The sequence below is a fragment of the Mastacembelus armatus genome, chromosome 14 (assembly GCF_900324485.2).
Source record: "Mastacembelus armatus chromosome 14, fMasArm1.2, whole genome shotgun sequence".
In the NCBI taxonomy this organism is placed as follows: domain Eukaryota; kingdom Metazoa; phylum Chordata; class Actinopteri; order Synbranchiformes; family Mastacembelidae; genus Mastacembelus; species Mastacembelus armatus.
This window is the reverse complement of record NC_046646.1, coordinates 3,660,504-3,684,483: the sequence shown is the minus strand read 5'-3', so window position 1 is coordinate 3,684,483 and position 23,980 is coordinate 3,660,504. Positions and strand designations below refer to the sequence as shown.

Genomic DNA, 23,980 nt, shown 5'->3' with positions numbered 1-23,980 from the left:
ACGAACGCGCTGGCGTGTTTTGTGACATTTTCTCCCGATAACGCCGAAACAAACTCTGTAAGTTTTGATCATTCGAATCTGTAAAGAGTACTTTTATTTGAATACACTCATAATAACAACAAAACGCTGTGCTTTTGTAAAATAAAGAAAGCAGACAGGGTGCACTCTCTTCTCTGTCTGTCACCTCTCTTCACAGACCCGTAAATAAAACAACCTGAGTCTCAGCGAATACTTGCCTCAAGAAAATGTCTTCTTTTTAATGAAACAATTCAAGTCGAAAACAAATAATCTCTTTTTATGTGGTATGGTTTCTCCTGTCATCTCATTATAGCTAATGTGATCCAACCTCGCACTGAGCGCACTGTTCATATGAAAATGATCTGAGGTGAGCCAGGTAATTATGTCCCCTGAGAAATGGCATAAAACATCAAGCTTCATCATAGAATTTACTCACATTTTCTGCGCGTTCAGATGATGGCACGATACGTGGGTGAAGAAGCATTTTGGATGATGTTGAAGAGTTAACTTACTCCTCAGAGAAAAGATGCAACTCAGTTGACAAACTTTTGCATCTGCATTGCATTGCAGTAATTCCCTCTCAGCCACATTCCTGACTGAAAGGCTTATTATGCAGCTCATTATGTGGGTCTTTGTCTTCTCAGGTGAATCACATGATTATTCATCATCAGGCACGTCTTCTTGCATATGTCCTTTCTACAAAAAAAGGGCCTTCGAAAATTTATATCAGTGTATTGTTTTCTGTGAATGATTGAACAAGATGATTTTCACATCATTTTGAAGCAAACACTCTAGGTTATAAGATGTCAGTTCTCAAAAGTTGTGTGAACCAATATTCAATTCAATTCAATTCAATTTTATTTGTATAGCGCCAAATCACAATACAAATCATCTCAAAGCACTTTAAAAAAACAAAAAACCCAACAAATCCCTTATGAGCAAGCACTTGGTGACAGTGGAGAGGAAAAACTCCCTTTAACAGAGGAAAAAACCTCCAGCCTAAACGGGCTCCGTTTGGCCGGCCATCTGCCTCGACCGGTTGGGGTGAATGGATAGAGGAGAGCGAAAAGAACAGCAACAATAAACAACAAATAGACACTGCAGGTTGGTGGGACCAGTAACTGCACATCAGTGATATTCAGCGCCAGGACCGGGGACACCTGCAGAAGGTGCAGAGAGAGAACAGAGAGAGAGGGAGAGAGCACAAGGTTAGTGACATTCAATGGTGGAATATACATGTGAGGGGGGAGGAGAGGACGAGAGGGGAAGGGAAGGGAGGAGAGGAGAGGGGTAGGGGAGCTCAGTGCACCAATGGTCCTTAAGCAATCTAGGCCTATAGCAACATAACTAAGGGATGGTTCAGGGTTACCTGAAGCCAGCCCTAACTATATGCTTTGTCAAAGAGGAAGATTTTAAGTCTAGCCTTAAAAATACAGAGAGTGTCTGCCTCCTGAACCCAGACTGGGAGCTGGTTCCACAGGAGAGGAGGTTGATAGCTAAAGGCTCTGCTTTTGGAAACTCAGGGAACCACAAGTAGACCAGCACTCTGAGAGCGAATTGGGATAACATGGTACTATGAGGTCTTTAAGGTATGAAGGAGCTTGATCATGAAGGAATTTGTATGTGGTCATTCAGGCCTTTATGTCAGTTAGACATGCTTGAAGTCTGGTTAACTGGTTTGTGTTAACATGTTTCATAGATAGATGCAGCTGAGTGTCATCTGCATAGCAGTGGTAATTAATAGAGTGCTTTCTAATAACACTGCCTTTAAGGAAAGCATGTACAGGGTGAACAGAATCGGTCCTAGCACAGAGCCTTATTGAAATCCATAGCTAACTTTTGTGCATGTGGAAGGTTCATCATGGAGATGAACAAACTGGAATCTTTCCGATAAATAGGACTGGAGCCATTTTAATGCTGTTCCTCTGATACCAGTCACATGCTCCAGTCTCTGTAATGAGATGTGCTCAATAGTGTCGAATGCAGCACTAAGGTCTAGGAAGACAAGTATAAAAACAAGTCCATTATCTGAAGCTAACTTGGCTCAATAAAGAAGGAAGATCGTTGGCAACTTTCAACAGTGCTGTTTCTGTATTATGATGTGCTCTAAATTCTGTTTGAAAATCTTCAAATAGTTCATTTTTGTGTAAGTGGTCTGATAGCTGCTTAGCAACAGTTTTTTCAAGAATTTTACAAATAAATGGTAGGTTGGATATTGGTCTATAATTAGCCAGGACTCCTGGATCAAAACAGGCTTTTTGAGTAGGGGTTTGATTACTGCAGTCTTAAAGGCCTGTGGTACGTAGCCTGATACTAGAGATAAATTTACTAAGTCTAATAAAGAGCAGTTAATTAATGGCAGGGTGTCTTTAAGCAGTCTAGTTGGGATGGGGTCTAAGAGACATGTTGATGATTACAAGAAGCAACTACTGATGTGAATTCAGAGAGAAGCAGTCTAAACATAACTGAGGTCTTCAGATGATTCAAGAGCTACTGTACTAAAAGATTCATTTATTGCAGGTATAGGAAGCATCTGATGGATTTTATCTCTAATAGTTGTGATTTTATTTGTAAAGAAACTCATAAAGTCATCACTGCTGAGAGCTAAGGGAACACTGGGCTCAACAGAGCTGTGACTTTTTGTCAGCCTGGCTACAGTGCTGAAAAGAAATCTGGGATTGTTTTTATTTTCTTCTATTACTGATGAATAGTATGCAGTTCTGGCTTTACAGAGAGCTTTTTTATGCACTATATTGCCAAAAGTATTCGCTCACCTGCCTTGACTTGCATATGAACTTAAGTGACATCTCATTCCTAATCCATAGGGTTCAATACGACGTCAGTCCAACCTTTGCAGCTATAACAGCTTCAACTCTTCTGGGAAGGCTGTCCACAAGGTTTAGGAGTGTGTTTATGGGAATTTTTGACCATTCTTCCAGAAGCGCATTTGTGAGGTCACACACTGATGTTGGACAAGAAGACCTGCTTCTCAGTCTCCGCTCTAATTCATCCCCAAAGGTGTTCTATCGGGTTGAGGTCAGGACTCTGTGAAGGGCAGTCAAGTTCATCCACACCAGACTCTGTCATCCATGTCTTTATGGACCTTGCTTTGTACACTGGTGCACAGTCAGGTTGGAAGAGGAAGGGGCCAGTTCCAAACTGTTCCCACAAAGTTGGGAGCATGGAATTGTCCAAAATGTCTTGGTATGCTGAAGCATTCAGAGTTACTTTCACTGGAACCAAGGGGCCAAGCCCAGCTCCTGAAAAACAACCCCACACCATAATCCCCCCTCCACCAAATTTTACACTTGGCACAATGCAGTCAGACAAGTACCGTTCTCCTGGCAACCGCCAAACCCAGACTCGTCCATCAGATTGCCAGATGGAGAAGTGCGATTCGTCACTCCAGAGAACACATCTCCACTGCTCTAGAGTCCAGTGGCAGCGTGCTTTACACCACTGCATCCGACGCTTTGCATTGCACTTGGTGATGTATGGCTTGGATGCAGCTGCTCAGCCATGGAAACCCATTCCATGAAGCTCTCTGCGCACTGTTCTTGAGCTAATCTGAAGGCCACATGAAGTTTGGAGGTCTGTAGTGATTGACTCTGCAGAAAGTTGGCGACCTCTTCGGACTATGCGCCTCAGCATCCTCTGACCTCGCTCCGTCAGTTTACATGGCTTACCACTTCGTGGCTGAGTTGCTGTCGTTCCCAAACACTTCCACGTTCTTATAATACAGTTGATAGTTGACTGTGGAATATTTAGGAGCGAGGAAATTTCACGACTGGATTTGTTGCACCGGTGACATCCTATCACAGTTCCACGCTGGAATTCACTGAGCTCCTGAGAGCGATCCATTCTTTCACAAATGTTTGTAAAAACAGTCTGCATGCCTAGGTGCTTGATTTTATATACCTGTGGCCATGGAAGTGATTGGAACACCTGATTCTGTTTATTTGGATTGGTGAGCAAATACTTTTGGCATGTTAATAGACTGTTTTTCCAGGCTAGAAAAAATTCTTCTAAATTTGTGGAACGCCACTTCCTTTCCAGCCTTTGTGATGCCTGCTTTAAGGTATGAATATGTAAATTATGCCATGGGGCTATCTCCTCTGATTCACTAACTTCTTTTTCAGAGGGGCCACAGTATCAAGCGTTTCACGTAGTGAGGCTACAGCACTGTCAACAATATGATCAAATTGATAGGGAGTGGGATTGAGGCAGCTGCCCTCCACTGTGTTGGTACATGGCATAGATATAAATAGAAATGGAATCATTTTCTTAAATTTATTAACAGCATTGTCAGATAAACATCTGCTGTAGTAGAATTTTCCATATGCTGCATGATCCATTATGTTAAATTCAAAAGTTATTAAAGAATAATCTAACAAAATAGGATTTTGGGGAAAAACTATTAAATGTTCAATATCAATGCCATGGTCAGAACAAGATCAAGGGTGTGATTGAAACAGTGGGTGGGTTTATTAACATTTTGAGTGAAACAAATTGAATCTAATATCGAATTAAATGCAGTGCTGAGACTATTATTTTCAACATCTACATGAATGTTAAAATCTCCCACTATAATGACTTCTGAACTAAGCACCAAATCAGACAGGAAGTCTGAAAAGTCAGTTAAAAACTCTGAGTAAGGGACAGGTGGACGGTATACAATGACAAATAGAACTGTTTTTTGTGTTTTCCAGTTTGGATGTGAGAGGCTCAGAGTGAGGCTCTCAAATGAGTTATAATTGTTCTGAGGATGAAGGTTTAATAATAAGTTTGAGTGGAAGACTGCAGCTACTCCTCCACCTCGACCTGTGCTTCGAGGAACAAGACAATTTTTATGACTGAGGGGGGTTGATTTATTCAGACTGAAATGTCTGGCATGACTGACACATGCTCCGTATGTGTTCTATGGTCTTATTTCAGTGACTTAAAAATTTTTGTTCTTCACTAACCATGTATAAATGCTGTTTTCTCAAAAACACAACCATGTATAAACATGCTGCTCCTCTTACATTTTAATGATAGCAAGATAGAGGTAATGCAGTTTGGTCCCAGTGGCTCCTGCAAGTCTTCCCCTGTTAACCCTCAGGGGTCGCCGAACGCGCCGGTGCGTTTTGTGGCATCTTCTACTGATAACGTTTAAACAAACTTTAATTACTCCATCAATTTTTAGTTGTATACCCTCATAATAACAACAAAGCGCTGTGCTTTTGTTAAACAAAAAAAGCAGACAGGGTCTGTCTTCTTTGTCTCTGTCATCTCTCTTCACAGACACGTAATACAACCAGAATATTTCTTAATTTTATGAGGCAAGTATTCACTGAAATTCTGGTTGTTTTATTTACGTGTCTGTGAAGAGATGACAGAGACAGGGAAGACAGAGAGCGCACCCTGTCTGCTTTCTTTGTTTAACAAAAGCACAGCGTTTTGTTGGTATTATGAGGGTATACAACTAAAACTAGACTCTTTACAGATTTGAATGATATATTACTTTTATCTGTATGATCAAAACTGACGGAGTAATTTAAGTTTGTTTCAGCATTATCAAGAGAACATGCCACAAAACGCGATGGCACGTTCGTCGGCCCAGGTTAACTCTCTGGGGTCTGAGGGGGTTTTTGGGGCCTGGACAAATTTTGACATGTCCTGACATTTGTGCTTTTTTCAGTGTCTTTTAAACATATTAATGTCTAAAGTCTAATAACACTGTAATCAGCACAAAATTGGCTACAATAATATGTGAGCAGCAAGTTTATACATGATTGTGTTTTTGAGAAAAAAGTGGTTATGCATGGTTAGTGCAAAACTACAATTTTTTACTCACTGAAATAAGACCATAAAACACAAACAGAACATTGGTTCACAAGACTTTGGAGACCAGCATGTTGTAGGCTAAAGTGTTTACTTCAGAGTGCTGTGAATGTCATCTTGTTCACACATTCACAGTAAACAATACACTGATTTAAATTTTCTAAGACACTTTTTGTCCAGAAAGGCCATATGCAAGAGGGTGTGGCTCAGGATGAATAGTCATGTGATTTACCTGAGAACACAAAAGACGCACTGAACGACCAGACAAAGACGCGCATAATGAGCCTTTCAGTTAATGTAGATGGGACGGATTAGTGCTGTACAATACAACACAATGAGGAGCCAAACGATCCTCATTTGAGTTAAAATCAGTGTTTTTACTCTGAGGACAAGCTAAACTATTTGTCTCTGTGTGGAATATAAGGAGCGCCGCTTCACGTGCGTAACGCGCCATCATCCAAACGCGCAGAAAAAGTGAGTAAATTCTATGATGAAGTTTGATATTTTGTGTCATTTCTCGGGGGTGTGCACATATTTACCTGGTTCACCTGAGATTATTTACATGTGAACAGTGGACAGTGTACAAGGCGGGACCGCATTACCTGTAATGAGGTGAGACAGGAAAAAACGGACTTCTCCTTACGTTCATATGGATTAAATAAAAAGTGATGATTTGTTTTTGACTTGAATTGTTTCACTCAAAAGAAAACATTTCAAGCTTTCTAGCCATATAATTCTTATTTTTATGAGGCAAGTATTCGCTGACATTCTGGTTGTTTTATTTACGCGTCTGTGAAGAGAAATGGCAGAGACAGAAAAGTCCGAGAGCGCACCCTGTCGGCTTTCTTTATTTAAAAAAAGCACAACGTTTTGTTGTTATTATGATGGTATACCACTAAAACTAGACCCTTTACAGATTTGAATGATATACTTCTTTTATCTGTACGATCAGAATTGACGGAGTAATTTAAGTTTGTTTCGGCCTTATCAGAAAAAGATGCTTCAAAACGCGCCGGCGCGTGCGTCGACCCCAGAGGGTTAAAGTGCTGTGTCACTGTCACTCCCCCTACCACTCTGGGCTTAGGTCACCATAGCAACAGCTCACACAGCAGTAGCAGGGACCACAGCTGCCTGTGGTGGTAATTAGCTTGACTGGCTGCCTAATGTCCACTGCTGTTACACATGGGGACCATTTTCAGTGTGGGCCATGTTGTCTTCTCCAAGCAAGACTTGACAACACCTTCACAATAAAAGTCTGCAGTTATTTACAGGAAGTGACTGCAACTTTCTAAAGTATAATGAACACTCAAATACTGTTCCAAAGTATAGTGACTAGTAGGGCTGTGCAATTAATCAAATGTTGATTTCGATTTTGATTTCGGGTCTCAATGATCACAAAAACTATGTCATGTGAAAAATGATTATTCCTTTTTTCAAGTTATTTTGGCCTGCATTCTTAAGGACTCGCATGTGCACTTTCGCCCAATAAAATAATACTGGAATCCCAAACTCTCTCAGCCTATACTGTCGTCGAAACAAGTCGTGGATGTGGTATCTGGTGGCCTTTAAAAATCAGTGCGAGTGAAGATGGCAGAAAGAGAGCAGCCACAGAAGTCTTTGGTCAACAAAAGAGGTAGAAGCATTTCCGTTGCTTGGGAACAGTTTGGATTCGAAGAAGCAGACGAGGATCAAAAACATATGTGCAAGATTTGCTACGAAGTGGTGTCAGCACTGCTTGGTAACACCACAAATCTTTTTAACCATCTAAAATTTAAACACAGACTGACATATGACCAACTAATGAAAAAGAAACAGAATGAACGAGCAACCCCCACAACGTCCTTCACTACACAGTCATCAATTAAAGACACACTCTTCAGTTAAATGCTAGCAATTCTATTTATACATTTGAATATACAGTATTTTATATTTGTTTCAAGGAGAATTCATTGTTTTGTTCAATAAATGCAACATATTTCCTAAGTCAATGAGTAATCGTCTAAAATAATTGTGATTTCAGTAATGACCAATATAATCATGATTACGATTTTTTCCATAATTGAGCAGCCCTAGTGACTATTCAAACTTAAGACTCAGCTTTTAATGGGTCATCTGAATGCCCCACTGCATGCTGCACTTTCAAAATAAAAGTTTTTGTTTTGCATTCCTTCAAAAAAAAAGCCAAGAAACAATAACATGAGGTCAACTGAAGCCATTTTAAATGTCAAGCTTGGTGTCTTCTCCAGGAGGACGTGATCAGATCTTCACAATAAAAGTCTACAGTTATTTGCAGGAAGTTAATGCACCTTTTTAAACCATGATTAATATTCAGAATTACGGTTCAGATTTTAATTCAAGATCATGTGACTCTCCTGCAACATGCCCCTCTTTCAAAATAAAACCCCAAAGAAATGCTAATATGTACTCTTTTCTAGCACATTCTTTCCCTTCCAGGCTTTTCAGGAATGCACATCACTTTATTCTTTATTCATACTGCTTTCATTCCTTCAGTTCTTCCCTTTTTCAGTCTTTCCTTGAAATATTCAGCTTTGCATGTAATTTACCTTTGCTATTTTTCAGGAATGTTTATCAGTTTTTAGATTACATATTCTTTCTTTCTATACAGTTTTTCTACAATTTTACTTTCCTTTGCTATTTCATTCTTCCCCCTTTCTTCCTTTAACTCATTTAATTCTTACAGTTCTTCCTTTTCTTCTATCATGCTAAAAACCTCCTTCACTATACTTTCTTCGTGTATATTCATGTAACACTTTAGCAATTTTTAGCTAATTTTTTTTTTACTTCCTTCTCGGGTTTTCGAAACTTTTTAGTAATGTTCGATACTTCTTAGCTAAAGAAGTGAAGCTTCTAGCTCCAGTTTTACATTTCAGCTTCGAGGAGTCTTCTGCATTGCATTTCAGCCTTCAGTTTTTTCAGGAATTTTCACCATTGTTGGGCAGCTCCTTTCAGCTTTCAGCATTCACACATATTCTGCAGGAAATGCAATTTTCTAGTTCCACTTAGTATTTTTTAATATTTTTAATTTCTTCTTTATCTTACATCTTTGCTTTTTAGCACTCTGCTGTGTAATTGTACTTTGCTGTTGCAACGATGCAATTTCCCCATTGTGGGACAAATAAAGATTTTCTTATTTTATCTTAACTTAAAGTTAATTTATTTGTTTTTAAATCTTTAAATGGTCTTGTCCTGCCTTACCTTACTGAACTGCTCTGCCCTTACAGTCCTTCTGCTTGACTTACCGAAATTGAGGAGGAAGCTCAGAGAAAATAGAGCCTCCTCTGTCGCTGCCCCAAGGTTGTGGAATAAACTCTCTGCACATTAGACAGGTTCCTACATGCTCCATGTTTAAAACCCAACTTAAAACCCATCTCTATTCTCGATGTGACTCATTTCTTCTCTATTTATTTATTTATTCATTATTTATTTATTTTGTGTTTTCTGCCTTTCTTTACTTATTTTATTGTTCTTGCTTATAGTGTACAGCACTTTGTCAGTTGTGGTTGTTTTTAAAGTGCCTTATAAATAAAGTATTATTATTAAACATCAGGTTCGAGTCTCAGAACCGGCAGGAATCGTCGGTGGGGTGGAGTAAATAGGCAGCGCTCTCTCTACCTTCAAAACCACGACTGAGGTGAGACCCTTGAGCAAGGCACCAAACCCCCATCTGCTCCCTGGGTGCCGCAGCAATGGCTGCCCACTGCTCCGAGTGTGTGTGCACAGTGTGTGTGTTCACTGCTGTGTGTGTGCACTTTGGGTGGGTTAAAATGCAGAGTGGAATTTCCCAGTTTGGGATGAATAAGGTAAATTCTTAATCTTCTTAATCTTAATCTTACCCTTGAACTGGTCTGTTTGTTTCTCCCACTGCTATTTTACTGCTGAAATTGGCGGAAACAAAATGATGCTGCCAGTGGTGCTCTACGGTTGCCTGGATTTCAGCTTCTCCAAGCAGACCACTGCATAGATCACTCAGGGAAAATGAAGGGAGGTGGAATCTGTTTCTGTGTAAATCAAGGTTGAGTACAGATGTCACAGTGTGAAGAGTCATGCAGTCATCAGTTGGAGACTCTCTTCATAAGCTACAAACTGTTTTATTCCCTGTGAGGGTTCGTCTTGTTCGTTCTTCAAAGACGAGAACAAGTAGTAACAAGTTTTCCCACCCTTAGACTGGCAAACAATCTGAACAGCTTCTATTGCAGGTTTGAAAAGAGTCCATTCACACCTCTCAGCCATGTGAATGGACTGCCTGCAAATCCCACCCCTCTCACCCAGTCCCTCTGCCTGCACTAAAGATCTGTGAAGATGTATGACAGCTCTTTCTGAAACAAAAGATCAGGAAGGTTCCAGGTCCTGACAATGTTTCCTCCTCCCCTAAAATCTGTGGTGATGAGTTGGGACCCATCTTCACATGGATCTTCAACCAATCTCTGGAGCTGTATGAAGTGTCCTCCTGCTTCAAACATTCCACTGTCATCCCAGTCCCCTAGAAACCCTCCATCACAGGATTAAATGGCTACAAGCCTGTCGCCCTGACGTCTGTGGTCCTGAAATCCTTTGAAAGACTGGTGTTGAGCCACCTGATGGACATCACAGACCCCATGCTGTACCCCCTGCAGATTGTCTACTGGGCAAACAGATTGGCAGATGATGCTGTCAACATGGCGCTGCACTACATCCTGCATCAACTCTACTGTCCAGGGACATACACAAGGATCCTGTTTGCGGACCTCAGCTCAGGAATTCCCGTCATCCCTGAAATCCTCCACCAGAAGCTCACCCAGCTCACAATGCCTGCCTCTACCTGTCAGTGGATCACCAGTTTCCTGACTAACAGGAGGCAGCAGGTGAGGCTGGGGAGCATCACATCCAGGATTTGGACCATCAGCACTGGTGCCCCCCAGGGGTGTGTTCTCTCCCCACTGCTCTTCTCCTTCTATACTAACAACTGTACCTCATGGGACTCTTACATAAAGCTCCTGAAGTATATGGATGAGACCACAGCCATTGGTCTAATCCAGGAAAGTGCTGGGTTCGCATAGAGGTGGGAAGTGGAACAGCTAGTCCACTGGTGCAGGGTTAGGTTAGGGATCCACATTTTCCAGGGACCTAAAGGGAACCCTCCATGACTACATCTGTCAGTGTTCTTACATTCATATTTGCTATAAAAATCAAAAGTGCATGTAAGTGTTCTTACATAGGTTTACATTCAAATTCACTCAACATAAAGAAGTGCCTTAAGCCTCAGCTCATGCACAGAAGATAGCAGTCATTTGTGTTCAAATACAAGTCTTTTCTAACTGAACTAAAATATAGAGTTTAGTGCTTCCACAAAACAACACAATGGTTGTATCCCTCATTGCTGGACTAAGCAGACACTGACTCACAGCTTACAATTTGGGAATTTCAGCAAATTAAACCATAGAAGCTCAGGAGAAAAACAAAATTTTTCAATATGTTGAACACTGAATAACATAATGAAGTGCATGTATGGATTATTCTTACATTCATATTCACTGTAAACATGAGAATGTGCCTTAAGCCCCAGCTCTTGCACAAAAGATTACAGATTAAGTGGTGCATTTTTTTAATCTCCCAATATCCCTATCTGTGCCCTCATAGTGTTGTTGAAAAACCCGGGCTTTTTATGCCGCATTCTGGCTGTCGGCTGTCATACAGATTTTTGTAATTCCTTTTTTTTTGTATATTGGCCTGTATCAATAATAACTTCATCGTTCAACATTCACCATCTCATCTGCTGACAGGGAAAAAAATTACATGAACACATTACTCAGATTTGGGCCTTATTACACTAACTTCCTGTTTATTTCAGGATAGAGCTTAAATTTATTTTTTTTAATGCTTAAATGATATGGTGCTATTGTATTTGTCAGAGCTTTTGCACCCTTATGATCTGCCTAGAGCACTGAGATTGTCAAGTCAATTAACCTTGACAATTCCTAGATTTGGGCTTGTAAATAGAGGTAACAGAGCCTTTTCAGTCCTTGGGTTTCAGTTCCTGTTGAGTTACACGTATCTTGACTTGCAATGTGATGTTTATTGTTATTGACTGCTCATTTTATTTATTTATTATTTGTTGTAGGCCTACAGCACTGTGGTCATCTGTAGCTTTTTTAAAACATGCTTTTGAAATAAATTCTGACTTGATTTTGTCACGATTCGTGGGGGTTTAAAAACTTGGACCAATGATTCACCCACCTGGTACTCAGGTTCAACAAAAAGACTTTATTCAAACTCAAACCAGAAAACAGAAACAAGAAAACAGGAAACTAGTGTTAGGCCCCGAGCCTTGTTTCCTGTTTGTCTTTTATTTTGGTCAGTTTCCTGTGTTCTGGTTCTGTTTGTATTAGTTCTAGGTAGCTTTGTGTTCATTAGGTTAGATTACGTTCACCTGTGTCCTGAGTTCTGTATATATGTCACCGGCTGTTCTTTTGTTCCCCGCCGGAGCATTACTAATGTTTGTCGACGTAAGTGTGAAGAGCGTTTCTGTTTCCCTGTCCTGCCTGCCTGTCTGCCTGCCCACCGAGCGGCAGAGATTCCTTATGTTTTGTACTTGAGCCTGGAAGATCCAGGTAAATAAAGCCTGTTGTGTCCTGCATTTGGGTCCTCACCACTCTTTCCTTCATCACACCGACACCACCTGATAGCATAACAACTAGAGGACATGGGCAGATGAACAGAAGGGATAAGACCAGGGTCAAACACACCGGGAACACCCCAGACTACCAGAGGACATGGAACATGAGTGGGGGACAAAGCATGAGGGTCTGGGTCACACACTCTCGGGGACTCACCAGACCAAAGGAAAACATGAACAAGGAGAACAAGGCAAACATGAACACAAGGTAAACAAGGCATGAAGGTCTGGGTCACACACACATTAGGGGACACACCAGACCACAGGAGAACATGAACAAGGGGAACAAGGCAAACATGAAGGTCTTGGTCACACACACATTAGGACACTCACCAGACCACAAAGTAACATGAACAAAGCGACAGGGCACAAAAACCTGGGTCACACATGCACTCGGAGACATATCAGGCTACACAAGAGACATGAACATGACATGGGACAAGGCACAAAGTTCTGGGTCACACACGCTTTCGGGGACACACCAGACTAACAGGGAAACATGAACATGACATGGGACAAGGAACAAAGGTTTGGGTCACACACGCTTTTGAGGACACACCAGAATAACAGGGAAACATGAGCATGAACACATGGGGACAAAACAAGAATCACAAGATAAGGTGAGGAACTAGCGAAACACATACAAAAAACGAAGGCTACTTAGCTAATGAAGTGATCCATGAACAAAAAACCAAGAAGGAAATCCAGATGTGAAAAAGAGGCAAAAACAACCTTGGAATTTCTGATCATGAAAATAATGCAGTTCTTGGAGCTACGGGCAGTGCTGGGCAAGGATGTAGTCAGACGACCTGGCAAAAAACTGACTGTGAACAAAGGTATATAAACTACGGGAACAAAACAAGGTACATGTGAATCAAATCAAATAATTAGGTCAAGGTGAAGTGAAACAAAACATCAAAAACCAGTTCCTGCATGATCCATCTAAAATAAGAGTCCAAACCAGGAAACTAAAAAGTGTGGATCATGATAGACTTGACTCGACTAAGCTAATGAATATACCTGTAAGGCTGACCATCTCTGGCCAGAGTCTGTGTGAGAATCATGGGACCATGTAAAAAACTGGATTAATCCCAGAATACAGAGAGATCAGTTAGATATGAGTCTTTCTTTGTCCAAGTCAAACTTTTGTTCATATGATAAGTTTAAGGAAACTTGCCAGAAAATTTATTGTCTGGCTGTTGTTTGTGTGTGGCTGTTTTAGCATGCTAGAACAGGAGGTTGGAAAATTGTTGTAATGTTTAGTTCATTCAAAAGGATTTCAGTAAACAGGCCACAAAATTGTTGCTGCAGTGGATATACAGAATATCAAGTTGTCTGTGTTAGCTATTTGTATAAAAATGCTTGTTGTAACCAAGTGAGTAATGAGATAGCCTAAAGTGGGAAGTAATGGAGATAATATTGTAAGTACTTGTTAATTAAATGATTACAGCTAGAGGAAAGAGGGATAGCCTCAAATTACCTAATCCTTTATTTATTGAGTATTTTGCCCAAGTCTCAAACAGAACTGTTTCTTCACAAGAATGCTCTGGATTCAATCACTGGTGACTTCTTTTACATGGAGTTTGAATGTTGACATTTGTTGGCACTGGTTACGTCTCACCCTAAAGCCATGCCATAAGAAGTTGGATTTTTAATTGAAAACAGTATAGATGGAAGGTGTTTGCTGGCTAGGCACAAGGAAGATTTTCTTGAATTTGAAGTTCACTCACCGCATTACATATATTGTATAGTACAGTGGGTACGGAAAGTATTCAGACCCCTTTAAATTTTTCACTCTTTGTGTCATTGCAGCCATTTGCCAAAATCAAAAAACTTCATTTTATTTCTCATTAATGTACACTCAGCACCCCATCTTGACAGAAAAAACCAGAAATGTAGAAATTTTTGCAAATTTATTAAAAAAGAAAAACTGAAATATCACATGGTCATAAGTATTCAGACCCTGTGCTCAGTATTGAGTAGAAGCACCCTTTTGAGCTAGTACAGCCATGTCTTGGGAATGATGCAACAAGTTTTTCACACCTGGATTTGGGGATCCTCTGCCATTCTTCCTTGCAGATCCTCTCCAGTTCTGTCAGGTTGGATGGTGAACGTTGGTGGACAGCCATTTTCAGGTCTCTCCAGAGATGCTCAATTGGGTTTAGGTCAGGGCTCTGGCTGGGCCAGTCAAGAACGGTCACAGAGTTGTTCCGAAGCCACTCCTTTGTTATTTTAGCTGTGTGGTTAGGGTCATTGTCCTGTTGAAAGGTGAACCTTCGGCCCAGTCTGAGGTACTGAGCACTCTGGAAGAGGTTTTCTTCCAGGATATCTCTGTACTTGGCCGCATTCATCTTTTCTTCAATTGCAACCAGTCGTCCTGTCCCTGCAGCTGAAAAACACCCCCACAACATGATGCTCTCACCACCATGTTTCACTGTAGGGATTGTATTGGGCAGGTGATGAGCAGTGCCTGGTTTTCTCCACACATACCGCTTAGAATTAACGCCAAAAAGTTCAATCTTGGTCTCATCAGACCAGAGAATCTTATTTCTCTGAGTGTGGGAGTCCTTCATGTGTTTTTTGGCAAACTCTATGCGGGCTTTCATGTGTCTTGCACTGAGGAGAGGCTTCCGTCGGGCCACTCTGCCATAAAGCCCCGACTGGTGGAGGGCTGCAGTGATAGTTGACTTTGTGGAACTTTCTCCCATCTCCCTACTGCATCTCTGGAGCTCAGCCACAGTGATCTTTGGGTTCTTCTTTACCTCTCTCACCAAGGCTCTTCTCCCACGATTGCTCAGTTTGGCTGGATGGCCAGGTCTAGGAAGAGTTGTGGTCGTCCCAAACTTTTTCCATTTGAGGATTATGGAGGCCACTGTGCTCTTAGGAACCTTGAGTGCTGCAGAAATTCTTTTGTAACCTTGGCCAGATCTGTGCCTTGCCACAGTTCTGTCTCTGAGCTCCTTGGGCAGTTCCTTCGACCTCATGATTCTCATTTGCTCTGACATGCACTGTGAGCTGTAAGGTCCTATATAGACAGGTGTGTGCCTTTCCTAATCAAGTCCAATCAGTTTAATTAAACACAGCTGGACTCCAATGAAGGAGCAGAACCGTCTCAAGGAGGATCAGAAGAAATGGATAGCATGTGAGTTAAATATGAGTGTCACTGCAAAGGGTCTGAATATTTATGACCATGTGATATTTCAGTTTTTCTTTTTTAATAAATTTGCAAAAATTTCTACATTTCTGGTTTTTTCTGTCAAGATGGGGTGCTGAGTGTACATTAATGAGAAATAAAATGAAGTTTTTTGATTTTGGTAAATGGCTGCAATGACACAAAGAGTGAAAAATTTAAAGGGGTCTGAATACTTTCCGTACTCACTGTAATTTCACTGACATAGGTTGAACATGTATCCACATCAAATGTGTTTCTTTCACAGAGACATATATGTGTTGTCAGTGGAATAGTAAACCAGCACCTGATTCATGTAATATTTGTTTTTCCACAGATATCCAGGAGTTCTATGAAGTGACACTGCTAAACACACAGAAGAGTTGTGACCAAAAGCTGGAAGAGGTCAACCACATGGCAGACAAATGGGAGAAAAGTGTTTCCATACAGAGCTCTGAGCTCATACACTCTGCCTTTCTTGTGAAGGAGGTGAGTCTCTGATGTGGTGTATTAGCCTAACAAAACCTGACATACATTATGTTGACTCAGTAACTACCTATGAATGACAAGACTGTCTTCTGAAGTATTTAAAAAAAATCTACAAGTAAACCAGGTGGAAAAACATCTTGTAGACTGTAGCATAAAAACAGCAGCAAAGTATGGATTAGTAGTTATCAAGCTGTCAGGCTACGCCTATTGTTCCCCATATAAGAGACAGTTGTCATTGGATAAGGGAATAGTTGCAAACTACATTAAATACTGTGTGTTTATGTGTGCATGTGTTTTTAGAACAAAGTGCCATTGAGTGAAAATTCTATGCAAATGAATGAATGGCACTTAAATGGGCCTGTTTACTGTGAACTCTAGGCATGCCTTGTTAAGCAACAGACATAGAGGTCACTGGAGGCTGGGTGGGAACTGCCTGGCAACTGAATTGATTTGGACTGGTAGCAGCAAATCTAAGTGGCTGGGACTATATGTCAACAAACTGCATATTGTTCCGACAATAAAGTGTCCTAAACAGTATTGCTATTCTACCTGTTGGTAGAGCTACTGACATTAAGGGTTAACATTCATCACAGACCTTTTAATCTAGAAATGATATGAGATGTGATACACTTTATTAATCCCTGCCTTGCATCTATGTGCTTTATATTGTCTCCCCCAGCAATATGCAGCATAAAACATTACACTTGCTACCACAGTCTGGTAAAATGTGCAGTCCTGCAGACGTTGAAGGGCCTAAGTTGCGTTTGGAGGAAAAGTTGTCTCTCTGTTGTCTCTTTTTTTATACAGATCATTTGTGTTCAGTGACCAGCCCAACCAGTTGTCCAGGTGTATAGACATCTTTTTGTAGTCAATAAAGTTAATTCCCCCACAGACCTCTCTGATGTTATTGTGTTGAAGATTTTTCTCTTTGTAGGTCTAACAGTGTCTCTACAGAAGATGGAACCTGTAATCTGAAACAGTGAACCAGTCTTCCATACTGTTCCCTTCAGCTCCCAGCAATACATTCCAATTTGTGCATTCAACGCAGTCAGAGACTCAATTGCGTCAGGTGTCCATTTTCTGACTGTGATGGTGGTTGCAGGTTGCTTCAGTACACAGGGTTTATAACAGGTCTGCAGTAAGACCAGGTGTGATCTGATCTTCTCAGTAGTGGTAAGGCAGTAGAGGTATAGGCCTTCTTGACATTTGCACACAGCAGATCAAGTGTTTTACCTTCTCTGGAAAGACAGTTGACAAACTAAGATACCAGTCAGGTGTAAGATGAGTCAGAGGTGCTGCTTGCCAGCAGATAAGGTAGGTAAATGCTTGAAGCCCCAGGCCAGTCGGGTGCTCTGGAGTGCTGACAGCAATATCAGTGTGCAGAGTTTGCAATGACAGTGCCAGTCCCTGACCTCCCCAAGGTCCCTCCCATCTCTCTGTCCTGTAGCAAATTGTGTGTATGAAGAAGAAGAGGAGAAAAAAAGATAGTGGTAAGTGAAGCAAATAATCCGACCAAAATAATACTAGAATTTTAATGTGATAAACTTTATTAATCCCAGATTTACAACTAAATGCTGCTAGTCTATCCTTAATTTCGGTAGAGACAAATGAATAACCTAACTTCACTAGCATCACATTATTTATTTTGCTTACTGACATTTAACATTATTTAACTTCGCTAGCTAAATTAGCAGAGCAGCCTAGTGTGTCCAGCTTTGCTGGCCATGACATGACAGAGTTGAGTGCCCATGGCCAGGAGTCAGAGTTAGGACACCAAATGTGTTAGTTTAGCTAGCAGGCTGCAAAAGATCAGCTAACCTAGACGATACTTTTTTGTAGTTAACTAATAAAAACTGTGGCTGACTGAGCTAACTGTTGAGCTATGAATGCTAAGTTATGCAATTTAGGTGCATAGAAATGTTGTCAAATGAACTCCAAATTAATAAGGTGTATTGGTGTAATTACTGTGTGTAGTGTGTGTATTTTATTGTATTTTTCATATTTGTAGTGTAGGCGCAGTGGTTTTATGATACTGAAAACCGCATTTTCTCATTAGGCTGTAAAAGTACAATACTGTGTAGCCATACTGCAGTCTCCAGCACAATTTGAATTCTCTTGGAACTATGTGAAATTACATTGTCCCTATCTCTTGAAATGTAAATGTAAACTACTGTGCCATAACTGTTTGTGTGGTTAATCTTCTCATATGTGAGTCAAGTTTGGACAGTGCTTCTCTGTCTGGCTGGTTCAGGGCCTAACTATAAGCTTTATCAAAAAGGAAGGTTTTAAGTCTAGCTAGTACGGAGAGTGTCTGCCTCCTGAACCCAGACTGGAGCTGGTTCCACAGGAGAGGAGCTTGATAGCTAAAGGCTCTGCCTCCCACTCTGCTTTTGGAAACTCTGGGAACCACAAGTAGACCTGCCTTCTGAGACTGAAGTGCTTTATTGGGATAATATGGTACTATGAGATCTTTAAGGTATGAAGGAGCTTGATCATGAAGGGATTTGTATGTGAGAAGAAGGATTTTAAATTCTGTTCTAGATTTTACAGGGAGCCAATGAAGAGAAGCTAATATAGGAGAAATATGCTCTCTCTTGCTAGTTCCTGTCAGGACTCTGGCTGCGGCATTCTGGATTAACTGGAGGCTTCTTATGGAGATGCTGGGACATCCAGATAGTAATGAGTTACAGTAATCTAGCCTTGAGGTAACAAATGCATGGACTAGTTTTTCTGCATCATTTTGAGACAGGATGTTCCTAATTTTGGCAATTACGTAAGTGAAATAAGTTCTAGAGATTTGCTTTATGTGTGAATTAAAGGACATGTCCTGGTCAAAAATAACAGCCTGGGATTGTTCTTATTTTCCTCTATTAGTGATGAATAGTATGTAGTTCTGGCTTTACGGAGAGCTTTTATATATGTTATTAGAGGCTGGATAAAATTCTTCTAAATTTGTGGAACACCACTTCCTTTCCAGCCTTCGTGATGCCTGCTTTAAGGTACAGATACGTGAACTGTACCATTTGATTGATTCACTAACTTCTTTTTCAGAGGGGCCACAGTATCAAGCGTTTCACGCAGTGAGGCTACAGCACTGTCAACAATATGATCAATTTGATAGGGAGTGGGATTGAGGCAGCTGCCCTCCACTATATTGGCACATGGCATAGATGGAAATAAAGATGGAATCATTTTCTTAAATTTATTAACAGCTTTGTCAGATAAGCATCGGCTGTAGTGGAATTTTCTTCCAAATGCTGCATGATCCATCATTTTAAATTCAAAAGTTATTAAAGAATAATCTCACAAAACAGGATTTGGGAAAAACTATTAGATGTTCAATTTCGATGCCATAGGTCAGAACAAGATCAAGGGTGTTACTGAAACAGTGGGTGGGCTTATTAACATTTTGAGTGAAACCAATTGAATCTAATATAGAATTAAATGCAGTGCTGAGACTATTATTTTCAACATCTACATGAATGTTGAAATCTCCCACTATAATGACTGTATCTGAACTAAGCACTAAATCAGACAGGAAGTCTGGAAATTCAGTTAAAAACTCTGAGTAAGGGACAGGTGGACGGTACACAATGACAAGTAGAACTGGTTTTTGTGTTTTCCAGTTTGGATGTGAGAGGCTCAGAGTGAGGCTCTCAAATGAGTTATAATTGTTCTGAGGATGAAGGTTTAATACTAAGTTTGATTGGAAGATTGCAGCTACTCCTCCACCTTGACTTGTATTTCGAGGAACATGACAATTTTTGGTGTAATATTTCAGCTCTAAGGAAACTGCAGAGAGGCATTTTAGACTGAGTCTCTGCGTCCCAGTTTTGACTATGGAATCGCCTATTATCAGTGTTGGTTTCTCAGTTGGGTGTGTCGCTGAGCGGAGGAAAATCGGTTAGAAACATTAACAGGCAGGTGATGAGCTGTGGGCTTCTGCTTAGGAGTATGTTTCTGCCAGATGTCACCCAGGCTAATTCGTCCAGCTGCTCCAAAGCTGCCATTGGATAGCTAACAGATACTGAGCTCGGTGGCTCCACATTCGCTTAAGGGGCTAGGCTAGCTGGGTTTTGTTCAAAGGTGCAGAGCCCTGCTTCTAACTCAGTGGCTCAAAGAATGAATAAACAGGTACACACATTTTAGCTCCTTGCAAAAGAAAAGTCAGGTGTGTGTGAGTTTGGTTCTTCCAGTCTGCATGCGCTTGTAAAATGTCTTGGATGCAAAAAATGTGCAGCATTAATGTGATGCTAATTTGTAAGAATGTGGCACAACACATTCCTAAAGAAAAAGCCATTGAAAAAACAACGCGGTGCATTTATACCAAACATTGCCTGTAATATTGCTGGCCGTTGGAGCATGACTTACTTTATTTTAGTGTAAAATAATGATACATTTTGCGATCATGGAGTGGTGCTTATACTTTTGTACAGTATTGAACTGTCAGTGTATCGTAATTTTCTGTCTTACATTCCTACGTACATTTGATTGTCGTGGAGGATGGTAAAGGTTCAAAGCACACTGACAAATCGATAACGCAAGTTCAATACCAGTTGGAGTTATTCTGTTAGTTAGGCTGCAGTCAATTTTCATGTTTTATTCTCTTTTAACTTCATTGATTATAGTTATGCATAGAACAGAACAAAAAGGTCTCATAGACTACCAAATGGGAGCAGTGCACATATCACACAAAATTTTGTAACTTCATTAATTATTATTAATATAATGGTTTGTGATATTCATAATTCATAAATCAGACATAGTAAACCTTCATGTTCAATACATATATATATATAAATTTGCTACATATTTGGTGCCCTGTGCGAGGCCCAGAACAATCGAAATTACTGTGTGAAATACATTAAAATATCAGCCAGTCAGTCAGAGAAAATTGGAGCCCCCCTTGTGTTCACAGACCTATTATTTAAACTAACCACTGTCTGCTGCTGTGAATTGATGTGAGCAGAATGTCAAGCTTAATATGTGTGTTGCCATTTTACCTTATAATGCTTCAAACTGAATCTAAAGGCTAAAAAGTTATATTAGTGTGCATTTGTTACCGCAGGCGGTGAAATAGATGCTTTAACATAAACTTTAATCCTGTGATGAGAGCCGTCTCTCTCTCTTGTTCCTAAACTTTTAAATTAGAGGCCTCTTGTCGTTGAGGTAGACAACCAGCATATCTCCAGCCTGTAATTGCCTCTTCTTCTGAGAAACCCCGACCTGTCCATGTATTCCGCACAGATCAGAGGGACCTGAAATTCCCCCAGTTAAACTGTCCAGACCAGCTACCTGGTCATTTAACAGACCACTGAAGTGGTCCATCCATCCATTTTCTATATCCACTTATTCCTTAACCAGGGTCACAGAGATCTGCTGGAGCCTATCCCAGCTCTCTTTGGGTGAAAGACAGGGGTCCACCCTGGACAGGTCACCAGTCCATCACAGGGCCACATAGAGACAAACAACCTCACACACTCACACTCACTCCTATGGAAAATTTAGAGTCACCAATCAACCTGACATACATGTTTTTGGACTGTGGGAGGAAACCAGAGTACCCGGAGTAAACCCATGCAAGCACAGGGAGAACATAGACCACAGAGGGGAGAACTCCACAGAAAAGGCTGGGTTGCGAACCCACGACCTTCTTGTTGTGAGGCAACAGTGCTAACCACTCAATCACCATGCTGCCCTGGAATGACACAATTATTGTGAATTAAACCCGTTGATAAAGAAACTTTGTCCCATTAAAGGAACAGACGCTGTTCCTGTTGGGCAAGTTAAAGTTATGCTGAGACTCTTTCTTGAAGTTGCATTGTGTCTTTGTTCTTGCTGCTGTGAAAGCTTCTGACTTTAGCTGTTAACCCTTTGAGTGCTAAAAAATACTGGCCTCTTAAGAAACGGTCAAAGAGCCAGACTCAAAGGGGTGGTAATAAACGCCTCCTTTTGATGACGTCGTCATTCCGTTGCTGTCTGACTTTTGAACTCTCCCAAGCCAAACAACCATGCACCTAGTGGTCAGTGTAGTGAGTTACTGTGAGTGAGAGCTTCAGACATATGCCTAGAAAGCTTGAAATGTCTTCTTTTGAGACAATTCAAGTTCGAAAACAAATCATCTCTTTTTACGTAATACTTATGAAAGTAAGGAGCGGTTTCTCCTGTCCCACCTCATTATAGCTAATGTGATCCCCGCCTTGCACTGAGTGCACTGTTCGTATGGAAATGATCTGAGGTGAGCCAGGTAATTATGTGCAAACCCCTGAGAAATGACATAAAACGTTAAGCTTCATCATAGAATTTACTCACTTTGTCTGTGCGTTTGGATGATGGCACGTTACGCGGGTGAAGAAGTACTTTGTATGTACCCCTTAAGAATTTATAACAGGTTTATGAATCCAATCCAAATTATTAGACATGGCTTATTTTTTTCAAATATTGATGTTCTAGTTTTAACATTGTAAATTTTTGGAATCAGGAATATTAACAATTCCTCTTTCCAGCTATTGTGTTAACTTGTACATAAGCTCAGGCTTATGAACAAGCTCCAATTATTGTACATTGTAGCAACCTATCTCATTGATGTCTATAATTGATGCTAATCATTGCTGCTAATAATTAATGTTAATGCTATCAATGATATGCTAATGCTACCAATGATCAACTAATGCTATCCATAATAAGCTAATGCAAGCCATGCTAAGTTACAGCCAGAGGATAGCAAAGCTATTGCTGATTCCATTTATACCAGCCAGCCAGCCAGGTATATCCACACGAATCAGATATGTTATCGTTCAACCAGGACTCAGAAAGCCATATCAAACTGCACTCCCTGTACAACTGCAAGTTCCTCACGATTGCCTCCAGGTCATCAGACTTCTTATGCAGCGAGGTAACATTCCCCATAAGCTGGGAGGACAGAAAAGGCTTGTATCGCCACCTTCTGTGGTTTATCTTAGTCTTTTGTTTAGCCCTGTCTCCACATCCATGAAACAGTCTTCTTGACATAGTCAGAAGTGGGTGTTTTTTCTGTGTCCAAACAGGGCCAACAGTTCCTCTCTAGTATACACTACTCTATTTAAGCCAGTGCACATTGTAGGACAAAACATAGAAAACCGGGATTTTTTGTCATTAATCTACACTCAGTACCAAATGACAAAGTGAAAAATTAATTTTAAGAATATTTGTAAATTTTTTAAAAAGGAAAAGCAGAAATATCACATTTACATAAGTATTCAGACCTGTTGTAGCAAAAACCACTGGATGAGCAGTAAAGAGAGCAGACAGGCTGTCTCATTCAGAATGTATTTCTGAAATGTATTAGAATGTATTAGAAAGGAGCAAAACAGAATAGAACACAATCAATCAGCATCTTCCCAAGTTGCTTCCCTCCTATTAGGCTGAGGCCTCTACAGACATGCAAAGTAAATGCACATAATCATTCACATAATTAGATAATTAAGTCTATACTTCGCTATTGTACTACAAAGTGATTCCCTATGTTATGAGTTAGGTGGTGTGATGATGGTGAAGGATCAGAGCAGTAGTTTTTTATTAGCCTGGACTCACCACGCACAGGCACAGGCACAGGCACATTAATTCCACCGCTCGGCAGGCAGGCAAAATAACTACGCCACTCTGTGTTCCGGAGACAAAACAATAACTGCACCACTCGGTGTAGACGGGCGAAACACACTCTTCAAACATACATGAACAAACGTTAATGCTCTGACGCTGAACAAAGGAAAATGGAGATACGAACACTCAAAAACAACAAAAACTAATCTGACACAGATGAAACTAAT

At 40.6% G+C, this 23,980-nt stretch overlaps 1 protein-coding gene across 1 annotated transcript in view; it reads left to right on the top strand.

Annotated features, from left to right (window-relative positions):
* The window catches only part of dlg2 (discs, large homolog 2 (Drosophila)), a 222,930-nt gene that overhangs the window by 36,147 nt on the left and 162,803 nt on the right, over positions 1–23,980 (top strand). The window contains exon 3 of the mRNA XM_026328995.1: positions 16,021–16,172. Within this exon, the coding sequence (XP_026184780.1) occupies positions 16,021–16,172 (152 nt within the window). The remainder of the gene's footprint in view (positions 1–16,020; positions 16,173–23,980) is intronic.